The 19,454-nt window shown below is 36.5% G+C and overlaps 1 protein-coding gene across 1 annotated transcript; it reads right to left on the bottom strand.

Annotated features, from left to right (window-relative positions):
• Positions 1–919: 919 nt before the first annotated feature.
• LOC121369127 (methionine aminopeptidase 2-like) lies at positions 920–19,383 on the bottom strand. The gene is made up of 13 exons (XM_041493990.1): positions 19,310–19,383; positions 13,761–13,886; positions 11,683–11,793; positions 11,088–11,147; positions 10,474–10,579; positions 9,230–9,335; positions 8,547–8,602; positions 7,063–7,244; positions 6,267–6,361; positions 5,906–6,002; positions 5,322–5,425; positions 4,507–4,622; positions 920–3,106 (listed from the first exon to the last, which is right to left on the bottom strand). The coding sequence occupies exons 2-13, from the start codon at positions 13,867–13,869 to the stop codon at positions 2,854–2,856; spliced, it is 1,395 nt and encodes a 464-aa protein (XP_041349924.1). The 5' UTR covers positions 13,870–13,886; positions 19,310–19,383; the 3' UTR covers positions 920–2,853.
• Positions 19,384–19,454: the final 71 nt, after the last annotated feature.

Below are 19,454 nucleotides of genomic sequence, written 5' to 3'. Positions count from 1 at the left end.
TTTATTCTGAGGTATATTTTTTCAGGGGCAATAGTTTGTGTACTATTGAATGAATGTTCAGTAACACCTATTGTACTATCGAGACCTGTTTAAAAGAATGTTCTATACTAAAACGGGGGCATAGCCAGAAAAAGTTTAGTCTGAGCAGGGGGGATTCCCCTCATGAAAATTTTGAAACTCAGGACGGCTGTAGATGCATTCTGAGCCTTTTCGGAGGCATTTTTTTAAGTTCTTCCAACCATTTTAGAATGAAATACCTAAACAACACCAACCAGTATTACACACATTAGCGATAATGGTTTCAGCAGTTACTCACATAGCAGTATTGGTAGAATAAAACAAGATAAGAGATTGGAATATCTTCTTTCACAAATTCATGAAATTTCAGGATATTTTTGTGTCCATCTATTAAAATACATACTATTTATTTTGGACCTTTATTTCTTTGGTAGAAGTGTTAAAAGTATTTTGCATGTCAAGTTAGTGACTTGTTAAATTTTTCACAAGTTTCTTTTATTCAAGTCATTACATTTAACCCAGGGTAAGGCATAGCCCTGTGGTAAAGCAGTTAATCTGGGATCGATCCTTGTCGGTGGGCTCATTGGGCTATTTCTCTTTCCAGCCAGTATACCACAACTGGTATATCGGAGGCTGTGGTGTATGCGATCCTTGCTACTAATGGAAAAATGTAGTAGGGTTTCTCTTTTAGACTGTCAAAATTACCAAATGTTTGACATCCAATAGCTGATGATTAATAAATCCATGTGCTCTAATGGTGTCGTTAAACAAAACAAACTTTTCCGTAACAGAGGACTTGTGGTCCATGGCCTATTCCCCAGGATGGATGATGGGTATAAGTAATTCAGTTGTTAAGCAAACATTCCTTTCCTTTCTAGAAAACGTGAAAGGTGAAAACACATTCAGTTTAATATTTTATTCAGTAAAACACATCAAAATAAGACTGTACCTTACATACTAATATCTGCTGACTGACTTCTCAAATGCTTTCTTCTAACAAATAAAATCTTGTAAACACACACAAAAAAACACCTTGGAAATCTCAGATGGTGTGTATTATTAAGTGAACAAGTTAAATTAGAGGTATATCTTCTTATTTCTCGATAAATACCAAGATTTTAGAAACTGAATTACAAAACTAACATATAAAAACATTGACATATTGCGTTTGCAAAGAGAAGAGGAAATGTCCTTTGTGGCACTTTCAGATAGAAATGAACTACATGGGCATAGGTAAAACAGAAGGCACACATTTTAAAAAAGTTTTATTTGCTGTGGTAACTTTATAACACAATCTTACTCATCCTGTTTAAATTACACAATATTATTCCGAAAAAGCCCATGTTCAATTTCATAATTACAACCTTTCTGTTATACGATTTAATTTATTCATATGGGCTAAATGTTCTTCGATAAAATACACTGAACGCCATTATGTAAAATGGGCCAAAGAACATGAGAAATTAATTTGTGTATTATGAACTAAATAAATGCTGTTCTTTGGAATTGTAAGAATTGCTTATAATTATATCGATGTAGGTCATAAACTGACAAATTTTGTACAAAATCACTATGCTGTGCTATTTTATATACATTTTAATTGTTACATATTCATAAAATCACATTAATTGAAAAAAATTAGTTATAAATATACATTTTCAAGATAGTTAACCCCAACCTAAAGCCTAGGACTTTTAAAACATCATCTTGTGTTCTTTACAATGAGAATTTTTTTAAATTATAAACTATAATTGAACAGTAATTAAAAATCACATCCATTTTGCAGAACACATTCAGATTTCAAGAAAAATTAAAAGGTTGGCCATTACATACCAGGCCTTTGAACCAATTAAAATATACCTCTTAAACATACATAAAGTAGTCCAATATTTCAGTACATATCAAACACTTTAGTTTGTATGGTATTAAAGACCAATGTAACATCAAACAGTCTGGTAAACGTAATATACGCCACATCAGTTTATAGAAAGAAATGCTGAATAATTTGACTGCTAAACCCAATCAGTGCCATAGTGAATCCATGATCAACTGAAAAAAGGTAGAACACTATACCCACATAAAAAAAATTAGACCCTAGAAACATTTTTGATTTTCAGGGTCATTGAAACTGCATTTTTACATGTATTTTTCACAAAAATTAAATAGTATTACATAATATGTTATAATGGTATGAAAGATAGGTACCTCAAATTCAAAGACAATATAATGGGAGCATTTTTAGTGACAGTAATAAGGTGTACATACATGCACAAGATCCCATTTCTGAATCTGCCATTAACAATCAGTTATTGAAATTTGACCAGAATTTCGTCCAAGAACTAAAAACTGCCTAGGGCTTTAAATCTCACTAATTTAGGCACACGTCTTTTTGGTTGTTTTGAGCACACCATGTTGTTTTTAGTGCATTAACGTTAATAATGGATGGTAAAGAGTTGTACATATTCAGAAATGCATTGCCAGTTATTTTAATTTAATTACATCTTAACATTCCATTGATCTCGAGGTGAAATGTTTCGAGGTTAGCATGTTTGTACTTATTTTTGGGCACACCCTTTACTGCCTCTGCTTTGGTGCAATCTAAAGCCCTGCAGTCACAAAAAAAAAGAATCCAATGAATACTGAATATTCATTTACTAGTATTCCATTACCAAATGCAAATAATATAAATCTGTACATCACAACTAAATTCTACCATCTTAATAACAATTGTGCGTTGACACGGTCACCAATCGATCCCAGCACATTAATTTTTTTAAACAGCCTTATTTGTGTCATCAGATGTGCTTTAATTGTTAAGTCTCAGTCACACGTGTTTCAATAATCGTCTCCTCGTGTTATAACTTCCTTGCATGTGGGGCGCAGGACGAGTGTGTGTTCCCACTGAGCTGTGTAGCAGCCCTTAATGTCACACAGTGGAGGGTATGGGTCAATGATTCCCACGTCCATCAGGTTTTTCAAAGCCATCAAGTACTTGGTCTGACCGAGACGATCCAGCCAGCGACGACAAAAGGCAAGAGTGCCAAAGTTCTGGTTGATGGTGTTTAACAGCTGCTTAGATTTTGTTAACCTGCAATAATAATGATAATAAATAACATGTAGATAACTCGGATTGTTTTATAAATAGTTAGCTGGTTGTCAACTAACATACTTAGGTGGAATATGTCACTAGTTGAAAGCAAGAAATGTTTTATTTAACGATGCACTCAACACATTTTATTTACGGTTATATGGCATCAGACATATGGTTAAGAACCACCCAGATATTGAGAGAGGAAACCCACTGTCGCCACTTCATGGGCTACTCTTTTCGATTAGCAGCAAGGGATCCTTTATATGCACCATCCCAAAGACAGGGTAATACATACCAGTCGTGGGGCACTGGCTGGAACAGAAAATAGTCCAAAGGGCCCAATGATGGGAATCGATCCCAGACTGACTGCGCATAGAGCAAGCGTTTTACCACTGGGCGCCACTAGTTGAAGTTACGGCTCATATTTTCGAAGCTATTTCAGCGCTACAAATTCGTAAAGCCATCATAAGCTATGATGTCACTATGGCGTGTGCTGTAGTGATATTACAGACTACAATGGTTTTAAGATTTCATAGCCCTAACATAGCTTCGAAAATATGGGCTACGGCGAAGTTAAATAGAAAATAATTATTAAAAATAAGAATCCATAAAGTTAAAGTAAAACTATTTTGTTTAATAACACTACTAGAGCACAGTTATTAGATGTCAAACATTTGTAAGTCTGACATAGTCTTCAGAAGAAAGAAAGAAATGTTTTATTTAACGACTCACTCAACACATTTTATTTACGGTTATATGGCGTCAAGACATATGGTTAAGGACCACACAGATTTTGAGAGGAAACCCGCTGTCGCCACTACATGGGCTACTCTTCCGATTAGCAGCAAGGGATCTTTTATTTGCGCTTCCCACAGGCAGGATAGCACAAACCATGGCCTTTGTTGAACCAGTTATGGATCACTGGTCGGTGCAAGTGGTTTACACCTACCCATTGAGCCTTGCGGAGCACTCACTCAGGGTTTGGAGTCGGTATCTGGATTAAAAATCCCATGCCTCGACTGGGATCCGAACCCAGTACCTACCAGCCTGTAGACCGATGACCTACCACAACGCCACCGAGGCCGGTAGTCTTCAGAAGAAACATGTTACATTCATTCCATTACCACAGATAATAATAAATGTAGTTTAGTAGGATAAACCAACTTACAAAATACTATTTCCTTCTCCACGGAACAGACATTCTTCAATATGGATAAAATATAGCTGTTTAATTTACAAGTCAACCAATATTTGTGCAAATTGTATATAAAAATAAGTAAAAAAAAAATGTTCCTTCCAAAATCATTTATCTTTTTTCTTTAAAGTCAAACCAAACTGAAATTATTAAAAAAAAAACTTTTAGTGAAGGATAAGACTGGGCATAAGTAATAACAAACCTAAGAGGAACATGGCCAACTTCAAAATTCTTCATGTAGTGAGACACCTCCATGTCATCATGCACAACTCCTTTACCCGTGCTGCCAAATGTCTCAATGGCATAGAACTCTCCCTCCTGAAATCATATTCATGAAAGATACATTGATATGGTTTAACTAGCATTCTGAGAGTAATGCTAAAGCAATACATGTCACCTATTGAGCCCAACAAAATTTCTTATTACCTAAGTTCAAGGGCCAACACTGTAAAAAAAAAGAAGGTAAATCACCATAAAAGTCTAAAAATATATGATAAGCTAGACACAACATTTAAGGTCAATTCGTGAGGCACTGCTAAAAACTAAAAATCTGGAAAACAATATGTGGTCCAAACGGACACACAGACAGAAGGATGGAAATAAAACCCAAAGTCCCCTACTCCAACCCCAGTTACTGTTATTTTCTTAAGACTATGATATATAAAGCATTTCAGAGATTAAATGACAAGTTATTAAAAAATTATATAATACACAGTGAAACTCCTCTAAACAAGACACTCTTGGGACCAAGTAAAAAGTCTGGTTTTAAGAGGTATTCAGTTTAGAGAGGTTTTTTTCTACACATAATTTAAAAAGGGACTTTGAAAAATGCTCGGTTTTGGGGAAATTCCAGTTTACAGAGGGTCCGGTTTTGAGGGAATTCCGGTTTACAGAGGGCCCAGTTTTGAGAGATTTCACTGTACTACCAAAGATTATGGACGTCAGCTCTAAATATTAATTGTGCTAAAAAACAAAACAAAAAACATCCAATTTTTATCAAAACATTATCCACAATACCTCCATTTTAATTTTTTCTCCACCTTTCACAATTGGCACCGTCTTGCCTGCATGTATCCTATACTGTGATACTGAATGACCATTGAGATTCCTGATTGATTTAACTGAAACAAGAGTGACAACAGGTTCATATATATATATATATATATATATATATATATATATATATATATATATATATATATATATATATATATATATATATATAAAATAAAATAAATAAAATAAAAACAACCCGTCTTTATAAATTGAATGCGACTAATATACAAAACCTTGTTTATTAAATGCAGGTTTAAACTTGGTAAGTAATAGTCAGGTCCCATATAAAAACTTGTTTATTTATCGAAGTGTGAGCATTTCTTTAGCATTTATATCCAACCTAATATGTTGGGCATCTGAGAAGTTATGTTTATAGGGTAAAAATAACAAATGCAAAATGGTAGAATATGAAATTAGGACTGCACTGAAAATACATTGTATCTAAGTATAATAGTGTGTTGCAGACAAGGGATTTAAAAATATTAACCACTATGCTACCAAGGCTGGTATTCAGAAGAAATATACCACACTCCTCTCTTACTTACCTTGGTATGTTTTGCCATCTAGCTCTACTTCATAGGACTCCATCACTTCCTGTATTCTCTCACCGATATCGCACAGCCTAACATCAATTCCAGCTTCCTTAAATGAAAGATAAATGGATCTGTTCAAATAAAATTACACTACACTTTGATGTAAATATACTGATGGAATGAAGTAAGGGATCACACCAACACTAGCAGCAAAGAACAAATGCAACAAAAGCCCTCATCCACAGAAAAAAATAGAAAAAAAGTTTGTTTTGTTTAATGACACTACTAGAGCACATTGATTTGTTAATCATCAGCTATTGGATGTCAAACATATGGTCATTTTACAGGTACAGAACGATGGGAGACAACTCACCCTGATACCAGTGTTCGTTGCATCTTTAACAGCTTCAAGCAGTTTGTCATATTTAGGGTTGAAAGTCATTGTAAAAGCACAATCAACTAAGTGACCTGAAATAAAAAGAAAAGATAATAAAAATATGATGATGCATACAGTGGAATAAAATAACTGTACATAATCTTCATGAAGGGAAGGGAGAATAGGGGCAGTGCCTATTTTATAATTTAAAATTTTTGTCTAGCTGGAGAAGAAAAACCCTGTATTACCATGGTTACAAATTGTTAGTTGTTTGCTGTATATTAAATATTGTTTGGGAAAATAACGCACAAAATTATTTATTGTAAAGTCCTTTTTCCCTGTTTGTTTAAATATCAAAATTGCCCCAGTAATTGTTCTGTCCTAGGTTGGACTACTGGCATCCGGTGGCCGAACCTGGGATAGACATGCTCGAAACCTTCGTGGTATAGGAGCATCGAAATATTTTATTGATTGATTGATTGATATTAACATGTCCTGACTGATGAGTTACCCCACCCCCACCCCCTAGTAATTTGAAGTAAGGAATAGAATAGTTTAAACACAATAACTAATTGTATTTAATTTTAATTTAATTTCTTTTAAACCTGATTTTGAGAATTATGCAAGATATATATAATTCTACACTTGAGTTCATTAGATACCATTTATCTTACACCATAAATTAAAACCTATGAGACTCGCTTTTGCTTGTTAGATACATTTTGCAACAACTTGTAAGATAACTGGTATCTAACGGCCACTCATGTATTATTTTCTATATATCATATGTTACCATTAATATGCGTCCCAAAGTCTATTTTGCACACATCGTCGTACTGTAGTACTGTTGTATCTCCGGCATTAGGAGTGTAATGAGCAGCACAGTGGTTCAATGAACACCCTGTCGGGAAGGCCAGGCCAGCCTCCAGCCCATTCTCCTGAATCAGCTTCCGAGCAGTGTTTTCCAGAGTTTCACTGAATTGAAAGAAATTAAAAAACGTGTGTAAAACAAACTGCCTGACTTGGTAACTGAATTGCATTTTCTCCCATCCTTAGCCATACAAGACAGGCGTATTCCATGACGTCAGCCCATGCGGAATAAATCGGTCTTGCATGACCACGTGACTTCTATAGTTTGTGCTGATATTAACACTGGGTGATGTCATGTAAGCGGCAAAATAACGCAAGAAATGTTTTTATATTTCATAAAAACACGGAAACCTGCTGTCATAATGAAATTATACTATCATTTTCGGTTTATACTTTCAGTATAAACCATTTTTGGGTACGATCTTTTCAATGGTTACGATTATTTTATTGTAAGATAAAAAAATAAAAATGTAGGTTTTTCACGCCTTGTCCTTGACAACAAATTATGTACCCTCGGGTGGAATAGCCCTGTCCCAAATGAAGGATTCTTTTAATCTTAACAAAGAAAATGCATCTGTTATGCATTATTGTGAACAATATTTTCTGTGTTTGACAAATGTTTGAAAAGTCACTAGCTCTCACAGAAACTTTGACTAGTGCCTTATGTATTACAGTAATACTAAAACTTCACTAGACAGAACCGAGTGCTAGTCGATTTGTCAAACCCTGATATTTTGTAGCAAGAAAAAGTCATAAGCAGGTGAGGATCAAGCATTTTTTATAAGAGGTGCCCAAAATCTATTGCTTTTGAAAATAGAATGTAACGGTCATTGACAGGTGGATGGGACAAGTTAGCTTTTTTTTTGTATTCTGTAATATATATTGTCTGACCAAATAATGGGGTGTGTGTGTGTGTGTGTGTGTGTGTGTGTGTGTGTGGTGTGTTCAGACACTTGGGGCCCCCACCTGAATATGCACCTGATAAGAAATCGAAATTATTTAACAATCCTGATCACATACAAACACATTACAAAGCAGAAAAAGCTTCACGAATAGATCTGACCTTTGTGTTATGGTCGTTAACAATCCATTAATAACAAAAACTTACATTTTTAAAGCTGTACCTATTGTTAGCATTTTGCATTGGTAAATGATGGAAAAAAAAAAGGGGAGGAAAGATTGTAGCTCGTTCTATAATTTTTTGACTTAGATCCAAGTCTGACTGACTGACCGACTCTCTCTCTCACACACAAAAAACCCAACACAGTCGGTGATATAATAATCTGAATATAACTAACATCTAGTCTATTACAATCACAATATACTCTGCACAATAACGTTGGCAGTTACATATTAAATCTGATAAGAATATGTTACAATAAGAGTATAGATTAAAGTATTTCTTACCATATGTCAATCATCAACATTCCAGGTTTAATTATAGATCTCATATACTTTCTGGTCTGAAAATAAACAAATATTAAAGGCATAAAATTAGGAAAGCATAAATTGGTCCAGGCAAGTGTTTTATCACCCAATCTTAGAAACAAATATTAAATGATACATGATATGAATTTTTAAGTGACTTTCAGTTTAAACAAACACACACAGATTTAAAAGTTTGTCTTTATACAACCAGAAATAAATTACATAATTCATCTTTATTCCATTGAATGCATCTATACTCCTGAATATAATAGATATCATTTTAATACTATACACTAAATACAGAAGGAAGGAAGGAAATGTTGTATTTAACGACACTCAACACATTTTATTTATGGTTATTTGGCGTCAGACATATGGTTAAGGACCACACAGTCATTGAGAGAGGAAACCCACTGTCACCACTTCATGGGCTACTGTTTTCGATTAGCAGCAAGGGATCTTTTATATATATATACACCATCCCACAGACAGGGTAGTACATACCACGACCTTTGATATACCAGTTATGGAGCACTGGCTGGAACAAGAAAATACATTAAATAACGATAATACAATATATACCCATAATAACAGTCTATACCTGAAAGAAACCTACATTTAATCAAACATGGCAATGAAGAAAGAAAAACACTCAGTCTGACCTGTCTGTGTGCTTCAGCAGCCTGCCTCACTTCATTATACAGATAGGTCTGAGATCGGTCCAAAGCCCGCTTTTCTTCATCGGTGAACCGGTCTTTTGCCATACGACTACAACACAATAAAGACTACACTGTAGTTTACACCTAGTCATTGTATTCACAATATAAACAATAAAACATCAAAGCCAGAAATTGTGCCCACAACATTAAAAAAAAAAAGAAAAAAAAAAAAGAAGAAAACATTCAAAGGTACAATCTCAAGTACCGTATTATACATTGTTTTAAATTGAACTATTCAGAACAGATTATCAACATTATTTTCTGGCCCATGACATGTCATCCTTGATATGCTTAATATTCAGTTGCTGATATATGCTAATACTTTTTTGTCTACTTTTGAGTAAAACTTTATCCTTTTGACGACTGAATTAATTTCTAACAACCACCACATTGAAGGGGTACAAATATATAACTTTTTCTCACATATTTTCACTTAAAAAGTCTATAGATGCGAAAAATAATATTGATTGATATAAAAGGGTATTATTTTCATAGGTTTTTTCTCTCAGTTTTTATGACATTTTAAATACAAAATTTAAAATATGCTAACTTCATGTATTTGTGGTTAGATGTTCAGTATTTACAGCCATTATTCCCAATCATTATGTTTTAATGACCACAATTTGTTTTGAAAATGAACTATAATTCAAACCGCTATATTTTCTTATTTTCTTTGTTGGGAAATCAGCTATCAATTGTTCAAACTGATAGAAAAGTTCTGCAAAATTTCAATGTATTTCTCACAGAAAAACAACAAATTAAATCAACCATAGTGATCTATTAAAGCTAGTCGAGGCATGGAATTTTTAATCCAGATACCGACTCCAAACCCTGAGTGAGTGCTCCGCAAGGCTCAATGGGTAGGTGTAAACCACTTGCACCGACTAGTGATCCATAACTGGTTCAACAAAGGCCATGGTTTGTGCTATCCTGCCTGTGGGAAGCGCAAATAAAAGATCCCTTGCTGCCTGTCGCCAGTTTTTATTTTTGTGCGAGTGCATCGTTAAATAAAACACTTCTTTCTTTCTTTCTATTAAAGCTATTTCCAGTTGTTCTAATATTATTTTTTGTCAGTGCCATGTGAAAATGGCAAAAAATATGAATTGGTGCATGCAGTGGTATACAGTGGTTCGACTTACATGTCATATCCTAAAAGTTAACTATAATATTTTCGAAAATATTCTTACTCGTCTGCAAGTTTTGGGTATTGCATTATTTCACCTTCTGGGAAATCTCCACTAGGAAATAACTCTGCAATTGGAATAGTTGGAGGTACTGTTTGTTCTTTGACTCCTGGAAAGAGAACATCAATTATATTTATAAGTGAAACCCATCAACACTGGAACCTAAGTAAACCAGAATTCCCTCAAAACTGAATGTTTCATGCATAAAGAAACTGGAGATTAAAAGTTTGATGCATGTCATGACAAAAAAGAATTCTACAGAATTAAATGTTTCGCCAACCAAATGTTTCACTGCACTATTTATAGGTGCAACTATAAACCAAGTTTCACTGACCTAGGTCTTGTAGTTTGTGAGAAACTGATCTAAAAGCTAAACTTTAACATTAAACATTAATGCAAAAATTGGCGCCGTTTAACATTGTAAACGTAAAACAGTAAAAAGAGATAAATTTCTGAAAAAGTTTGTAAACATTTGCCATCAAGTATTAGTCATCACTTGGAAAACAAAGTTTCCCCAGATTCCCAGACACAATATTTGACATTCTTACAGAATCTGTAATGTTCAATACTCGATGTTTATATTACAACTATTTAATAATTATGTTTTAATCACTTACCACCTTTCTTTTTCTTCTTCTTCTTTTTCTTTGCACCTCCTTCACTTGCCTGTTCACCATCTGAAGAGTAATAAATTCACAAGATAGATGGCGATTCGAATTCTGTACTTATAAACTTTTATTCTGAATTTTGTTAAATGTTCTCAAGCACTGCATTCACCCACACAAACACCAAGTTCAAAATGGTTGAGCTGGTAGTTTCCGATATTCCTGAAGTCTTTGGCAAGAGTTATAGTGCCCCTAAGAGGTTGTGGTTGTTTGGGGTTTTTTTTTTTTACATTTTCATTAGATGATAATTAAATACACAATTTCCATATCCTAAGCCCCCATTGTTTTAATTTTTATGTCAACATGAACATAGTATTGGAATCATTGTAAATGTATCCTTTTCAAAAAGACAGGTATGAAGATCACAACTGACAAAAAATTCAGAAAGCATTGCAAATTCTCGAAAAAAAACACAAGGACACAAGTAACTAATGGGTAACACTAAAATCCAGAATCCCTTAAAAACTAGGTATGGTGTGTGTGTGTGTGTGTGTGTGTGTGTGTGTGTGTTTTTTTCTTCGCGTCCCTGAAAAGCCAGCCTACAAACCTTGTTCTGGTTTCTCCTCTGGCTCCTGTATCTCTTGTTTGGCCAGTCTGTCTGTGATCTCACCAGCAGCATCTCCATCTCCCACATTCACGTCTCCACCTTCATCAACTTCTGAAATCAAAGGAAAGGACATTTTAAATTATGGCTATTTGGTGTCTTAAAGGGACACACCCTAGTTACGGCTAGTTGTTAACCATTACGGCGTTGTTTTTCGCTATTAAACCCATTTTTTCACAAATAAAATTGCACTTTACTTACCGTTTATTATTTAGAATATACATTTCCATTCACCTTAAGTGTTTTTTGGTAATCCTGGTGTTTGTAATACCACAAAATGCATTTTTCGTATTTCTGAAAAACTGACGCACGTTTGAGAAAAAACGTTGAGCAGACAAGGTCTAATCTATTTTTAGACGGGATATTTCCATTTCAATGTCACAGACGTTGGTATACCATGTGACCGTTATCATTTTGGTTCGGTTTGTTTTCTCGTGCACGGTTCACGCAATCAACATCCGATTTGTTGTTGTTCATTTGTGAGATTTTTCTTCACAGTTCGTGAACATTTTCAGTAACAATAAAGTTCAGACAAGTAAGTATCTCAATACAAAATGTTACAAACCCTTAAAACCAATAATTTTGCTAAGTCCTATGATATCTGGAGAGGGGATACAACCAGGACAGAACAGTTGGAACATGTCCAGGAGAGGTGAAAAGAACGCACCCCAAGTCTGTGAAATTTGTCGTGACGTAGGCATTGTTGTGCTTCAATCGACATCTACCGGTGACATCAGAATACAAACTTTCAATATTATTTCAAGCAATTGGGACATGGGGATTCCCATGGTATTTATCAATATAAAACCTGTGTTACAGGTTTGTAGATTAACCAAATTATAATTTATTTTCGATGGATGGAACTAGAGTATGCGGCTTTAACATATGGCAGTGCTGAGTGAAAATTAAAGGGGAGGTGGACCCCCACCCCCCATAAATACATGCATAACATGCAACAAGTTTTGTTTCCTTCAATGTTGAAATGTACAAAAAAAAGGAAGAAGAGGGGCTTAAAAAAATAAAGAGGGGATGCTATGCCGCCCTATTTAAAACAGACCAGAGAGAACACTGATATGAAGGAAGGAAATGTTTTATTTAACGACACACTCAACACATTTTTTATTTATGGTTATATGGTGTCAGACATATGGTTAAGGACCACACACAGATATTGAGAGAGGAAACCCACAGTTGCCACTTCATGGGCTACTCTTTTTGATTAGCAGCAAGGGATCTTTTATATGCACCATCCCACAGACAGGCTAGTACATACCATGGCTTTTGATATGCCAATCATGGTGCACTGGCTGGAACGAGAAATAGCCCAATGGGCCCACCGACGGGGATCAATCCCAGACCGATTGCGCATCGAGTGAGCGCTTTACCACTGGGCTATGTCCCGCCCCGAGCATTGATATGGTTATTTAAACACTTTGTTGAAAGAAAAAAAAAACACTATCATCACAACAGTTACTCATACCATTGGTAACCAATAAAGCAGCATGGGATCTTTTATGTGCATTTTGGCATAGTACATGTGGCCTTTGAAACAGTTTGATATACGGGGCACTAGTTGGGACAGAAAATGTTTTTAAGTCCATAAAAGGCAATTGAACCTATGATCCATCGCACCTCAGGCAAATGCTCAGCCTCTAATCTACATTCCACCCATCCTGAAGACCAGTAATAAAATATGTAGAAAATACACGTTCAATTTACATAGATGTATATTTATAAACAAAGAAATAGCTCCAGATAATTAATTTACATGTATTTTTAATTTGTTCTAAATATTCAGACACCAATTTAATTAATTAAGATCAGTTTTTGAGAAACAGAAAACTTGTTTTCAGTAGTGACCTGATCATAAATGGCTTTTTTTTACCATTTCAGCTCTTGAAGAATTTGGGTGATCTCGTTTCAAGCTGATTAGATAATATTCATTCTATATTTTTAAATATGGTAAAATAAAAGCCACTATATATAGTGATACACACAAAATATTAAAAAAATTGTGATACCATTCTTCTTCTTCTTTTTCTTCTTCTTCTTCTTCTTCGACTGTTCTGCTACTTCAGGTTCTGCTGGAGGAAGAGCAGGTCCATTATCTAAACATTCATCATTAGTCATGACCCAAGACTTTGCATCTGAAATACACCAGGATACCAGTCTATTCATCATTAGTCATAGCTTCACAGTGTTTCTGCCAGAAAGAAATTTTTGGGTATGGCGCTATGGCATTGAATGCAACCACAGTCAACGGGGTATGGGGGGCCTCCCCCACAAAGAAAATGATTTAAGTTTAGGGTTAGGGTCAAGAAAATCATACATTAATGATAAGAGTAATTCATTTTGTCAAAAGGTTAACTTTAAAAGAAAAATCTGCAAAATAATTTGGCTTTGGCGCCATACCCATTTTACCCTCTGGCAGAAACCCTCCCAGTCCTACCCTTATGTATACTGATATGTAGGGGAAGGCTAGAGAAAACTATGTAATGCTTTGGCAATCATCGACAACCAAATGTTAGCAAGTTACTGTGTCTAAAATATACATGTTTTCCTAAATCTGATGCCAAAGAGCTATAGTTTGATTATTCTTGAGTCCAGTCATGACATAAAACTTACATGTTGTTAACCAGTACAACACTAAACGAAAAAAAATGCAAAGCCCCTGTGCGAAATGAACATGCGCTGTACTTTCTTGTGGTCAGTGTTTCTGCCAGAAATAAATTTTAGGGTATGGTGCTATGGAATTGAATGCAACAGTCAACAGTGGTTATGGGGGATCTCCCCCCAAGAAAAAAAATGGGTTAAGTTTCGGGTTAAGAAAATCATACAGTAATCAGGGCATCTAGAATTTTTATAAAATCCACTAGCCATGGGATCAGTGATTTAAAAAAATGTACTAGCCACGATTAAAAATGAACTAGCCCCTACTTTACTTTAAGTTAATACAATTTTACTAAATAATAGTAATAATCAGATATACCACTTAAAGAGGGAGATAGAGCTTAAAAACACTAACATTGGGGAGTTAGGGTGGGGACAAGATATTGATATTTACAAAATAGACGTAACTGCAACATTTGACCCCAAACAAATTCACTAGCCATCACGTATGGCAATAGAAGTTATTTACCAGCCCAACATTAAATATCACTGGCCATGGGCAAGTGAAATTTGAGAGTTACTTGTCCGGCGGGCAACTGAAAATTTTAAGATATGGCCAGCAGACCTGTCAACCTTTAATCAAGAAAAAGCAGGAGGCGTGTGTTGAAAAAGCAGGCGATTTTTTAAAAGAAAGAAAGAAATGTTTTATTTAACGACGCATTCAACACATTTTATTTACGGTTATATGGCGTCAGACATATGGTTAAGGAGCACACAGATTTTAAGAGGAAACCTGCTGTCACCACTACATGGGCTACTCTTTCCGATTAGCAGCAAGGGATCTTTTATTTGCGCTTCCAACAGGCAGTATAGCACAAACCATAGCCTTTGTTGAACATGTTATGGATCACTGGTCGGTGCAAGTGGTTTACACCTACCCATTGAGCCTTGCGGAGCATTCACTCAGGGTTTGAAGTCGGTATCTGGATTAAAAATTCCATGCCTCGACTGGGATCCGAACCCAGTACCTACCGGCCTGTAGACCGATGGGTGATTTTTTAAATACACATGGATTAAACACAAAATCACGTTTTAAAAAGTTACTACAATTAGTTACCGATATATGAACACTATATAATGTCATATATACTTGTCAACCATAGATGTTGGCAGTAAAACAAAATAATAATAAAAATTTAAGTAATTTTAAAAATACATATAAATATATTATTCTCTTTTTTTAAAGTTTATATATACTCTTCAAAAAAAGAAACGCAAAAGGGTACAAATGGGTTATAACTCTGATTTTATGTTTCCTACCGGTTCATGCTTTGTGAATATAAGGTCATTGCATGTCCCAAACACATTCCCACGGTTACATTCGATAAAACGCAGCTACTGTACAATAAAGTTCCAAAATGTGAATATTTGCAAAAACGCAGCCACTTGCAAACCATGTCACCACTGCACGTGCGTTGTCTGCACATGCAACATGAACACCGACAGTATAAAAGTGCAGGGTGTTCGCTTGCCTGGCCTCTGTATCTGGCCGACAGTTGACAATTCAGGACATGCCACGTCTCAGTGAACCGCAGAGAAACAATGCCATCGGCCGACTAGACGCAGGCGAATCCAGAACGGCCGTTGCCAGGGCATTCCATGTGTCCCCAAGCACCATCTCCAGACTGTGGGACTGTTACCAGCAACATGGATCAACACGTGACCTCCCTAGATCCGGTCGACCCCGGGTCACTACCCCCGGGCAGGACCGCTACATCCGGGTACGCCACCTTCGGGAACGATTGACTACTGCCACCTCCACAGCCGCAGCAATACCAGGTTTGCGTAGGATATCCGACCAGACCGTACGGAACCGCCTACGTGAGGTAGGAATTCGTGCCAGACGTCCAGTTCGAGGTGTCATCTTAACACCACAACACCGTCGACTCCGACTGCAGTGGTGCCAGATTCATCGACAATGGCCTCAACTGCGATGGAGACAGGTGTGGTTCAGTGACGAGTCCCGATTTCTGCTCCGACGTCATGATGGAAGATGTCGCGTGTATAGGCGTCGTGGTGAACGTTATGCGGCAAACTGCGTGCAGGAAGTGGACAGATTCGGCGGGGGTAGTGTCATGGTGTGGGCAGCCATCTCACACACTGGCAGAACTGACCTGGTCCACGTGCAGGGCAACCTGAATGCACAGGGCTACATTGACCAGATCCTCCGGCCACACATCGTTCCAGTTATGGCCAACGCCAACGCAGTGTTCCAACATGACAACGCCAGGCCTCACAACGGCTTTCCTACAGAACAACAACATTAATGTCCTTCCTTGGCCATCGACATCACCGGATTTGAACCCAATTGAGCATCTATGGGACGAGTTGGACCGACGCCTCCAACAGCGACAACCACAGCCCCCAGACCCTGCCCGAGCTGGCAGCAGCCTTGCAGGCCGAGTGGGCCACCATTTCTGGTTGCTTCAATGGGCAGGCGGTGCCAGGCAGTTGAACACACGCGGAGGCCATATTGACTCCAGATGACCTTGACCTTGGTGGTGTGTCCTTATCACTTACTACAATGGACTAGAGTGAATTGTGAACAATCCTGAACATTTGGTAATTATCGAACCCATTCAATAATTAAATCAATTCTCCAAATGTTATCAATAATTCTTCTTTTGAAGAGTATATTAATAAAAAACTCTTTTATCCAAAAATTTTAAGAACACAAACAAGAAATTTAAACATTAATTACGGTAGTATATTTACACTACAGGTTATGTTATATCATCATTTGCGTACCCATGTACCTTAGACACATTTATATAAATCTTATAAATTAATATTCCATTTTTACTATAATGAGGAACAGTGGTGTGGTACTTATTTAAAATAATTTTACCAATGCAATAAACATTGTATTTCCACTAATGATAAGTAAAATCTCATTTCTCACATTGTGTGAAATACACTGGAATTATACCCATTTCCATGAGTAAATTTTATGTCAAACACAACATTTATTAATTGTACAAAAGTAATCCCATGAAGTGTACTCGTTACCAACATTTTACTGCACAAACATGTTTACAACACTACCTGATACAAGTATTGTTTATATAGCTAACTGAGTTTTTTTTGGTCTTGCTGTCACATGTGATTTTAACATTGTGTGTATCTGGACCGGCCTCAATGGCGCAGTGATTAAGCCATTGGACTACATGCTGATAGGTACAGGGTTCAAAGCCCGGTACCGACTCCAACCCAGAGCGAGTTGTGAAGTGCTCAATGAGTAGGCATAAGACCACTACACCCTCTTTTCTCTCACTAACCACTAATCAACTAACAACTAACCCACTGTCCTGGACAGACAGACCAGATAGCTGAGGTGTGTACCAAGGACAGCATGCTTGAACCGTAAATGGATATATAAGCACAAAAATAAGTTGAAATGAAATGTCAACTCTGGGCACTTCAGACTCATCAGACTTACATTATGTAATATAGTGGGAAGACGTTTGACAAGTCAGACTCTTCAGTCATAACAATGATAATAAACTTGACATTATAATAACACGTCATTTTATAACTCTGTGTGCTTTTTTAACAATATATCCCACAATTCTCACTTTGGCAAGCGTTAAACAGTCAGGACAATTCGGACTGTTACTTTGTCGGAAACCGAAATTAGCCAAAGTTTTCGAAATGAAAAAACAAAAGATGGAGATACTTCCCTTATGTCATTTTAGTGAAAGTAGATAATATTTTTTTATGCTTTCAAAAATGTCATTTACTGGGATAATTTTTTTCCTGCGTAGGGTTGCGGGAGGTTTGATCAAATACCGGGGAGACTCCCATGGAATCCGAAAGGGTTGACAGGTCTGATGGCCAGCCCCGACTATTATATCAGTTAACACCAAATACATGTAATGCTCTGAACCAGGGATGATGTGGCCTCTTCTTATTTGTATAGGTGGCATTTACTGTGCTTTTTTGTTTTTACTAGTAGGGTTAATGGAAAGAGTTCTGATCGAGCCCCCCCCCCCCCCCACCATTAGTTGTTGCTATCGCTAACCCTAACCCAGTATTGTAGACATGAGTTCGAACTGTACCCCCATTTCAATGGTTAGGGTAGTTTTAGGTATAGGGTTAGTCTTTAGAGCCTTTGACATAGAAGGGTAGGGGTCAAACTCTTTCCAGAACAAACACCAAACCGAAACCCCAAGATAACAGGATAATTTTTGGGAGGCATGAATTTTACCTGTACCCCTCTTTTAAGGGTTAGGGTTAGTTTTAGGGTTTGGGTTCGTTTTTAGTCTTTGATAAAGAGGGGTATGGGTTGAAACTCTTTCCTGTAAGTGAAATGTCTGGCATTCGATTCCACCAGATAATACTACGGTCAATGACAGTCACTTTTCGCACCCTTGTTTTGGGTTCGTACACAATAAATATAGCATATCTTGCCGAGCTTTGCAATTGTTGCGACGGAGTGTCACGAAGCGTAGCTGAATGTGGGTGCTGTCGGGTTTCTTTCTGTAGTATGTGTATTAGTGATTAATATGTGGATTTTTTTTGTATCACTTAACTCGAAAATGATTGATGTAAAGGTATTTGACGTCAAACATAGGATTGTTGTGGTATTAGAGCGGGACTCGTTGCCTACCGTTTGGTAGTCAGGAATTGCCAAAAAAAGACATAGGTTGGTCTCTGACTGTAATGAGAGCGTGTTTATGTCCAAATGTCCGTCTAGCTCTCTTACAGTCAGAGTACTCGGGCTAATGATTTCGATGCTCCACGATGCGACGAGGAAAACCACCAAAATGTCCACCAAAAACCTCCACAATATGGCTCTTTCTCTTTACGAAAAGCCACTACAATTGTTAAAAAGTTGATGACATAAAAGGACTAGCTCATTACTTTTCTAATAAATAGAGAGACAAATTACTAAACTTACTACAAGACAAGAACGATTTCAAACACCCAGAATATCGAAAGTAATGATCACGTTTGCTAAACCCAATTTCTACTTCCCGGATGTATTTACGCGGCGGAATATTATTCCATAGTACATATTAAATTTTGTGAGATATGATAGGCTA

The sequence above is a fragment of the Gigantopelta aegis genome, chromosome 3 (genome assembly GCF_016097555.1).
Source record: "Gigantopelta aegis isolate Gae_Host chromosome 3, Gae_host_genome, whole genome shotgun sequence".
Taxonomy (NCBI): Eukaryota; Metazoa; Mollusca; class Gastropoda; order Neomphalida; family Peltospiridae; genus Gigantopelta; species Gigantopelta aegis.
This window is presented reverse-complemented; position numbering and strand designations above follow the sequence as displayed.

What these genes read in the sequence shown, in the direction of transcription:
- LOC121369127 (XM_041493990.1), bottom strand. Translation starts at nt 13,869, where the DNA reads ATGACTAATGATGAATGTTTAGATAATGGACCTGCTCTTCCTCCAGCA. An exon ending in AGAGGAGAAACCAGAACAAG is followed by an intron (nt 11,148 to 11,682) that starts GTTTGTAGGCTG and finishes ATTACTCTTCAG; the next exon opens with ATGGTGAACAGGCAAGTGAA. An exon ending in GAGAAAAAATTAAAATGGAG is followed by an intron (nt 4,623 to 5,321) that starts GTATTGTGGATA and finishes ATATGATTTCAG; the next exon opens with GAGGGAGAGTTCTATGCCAT.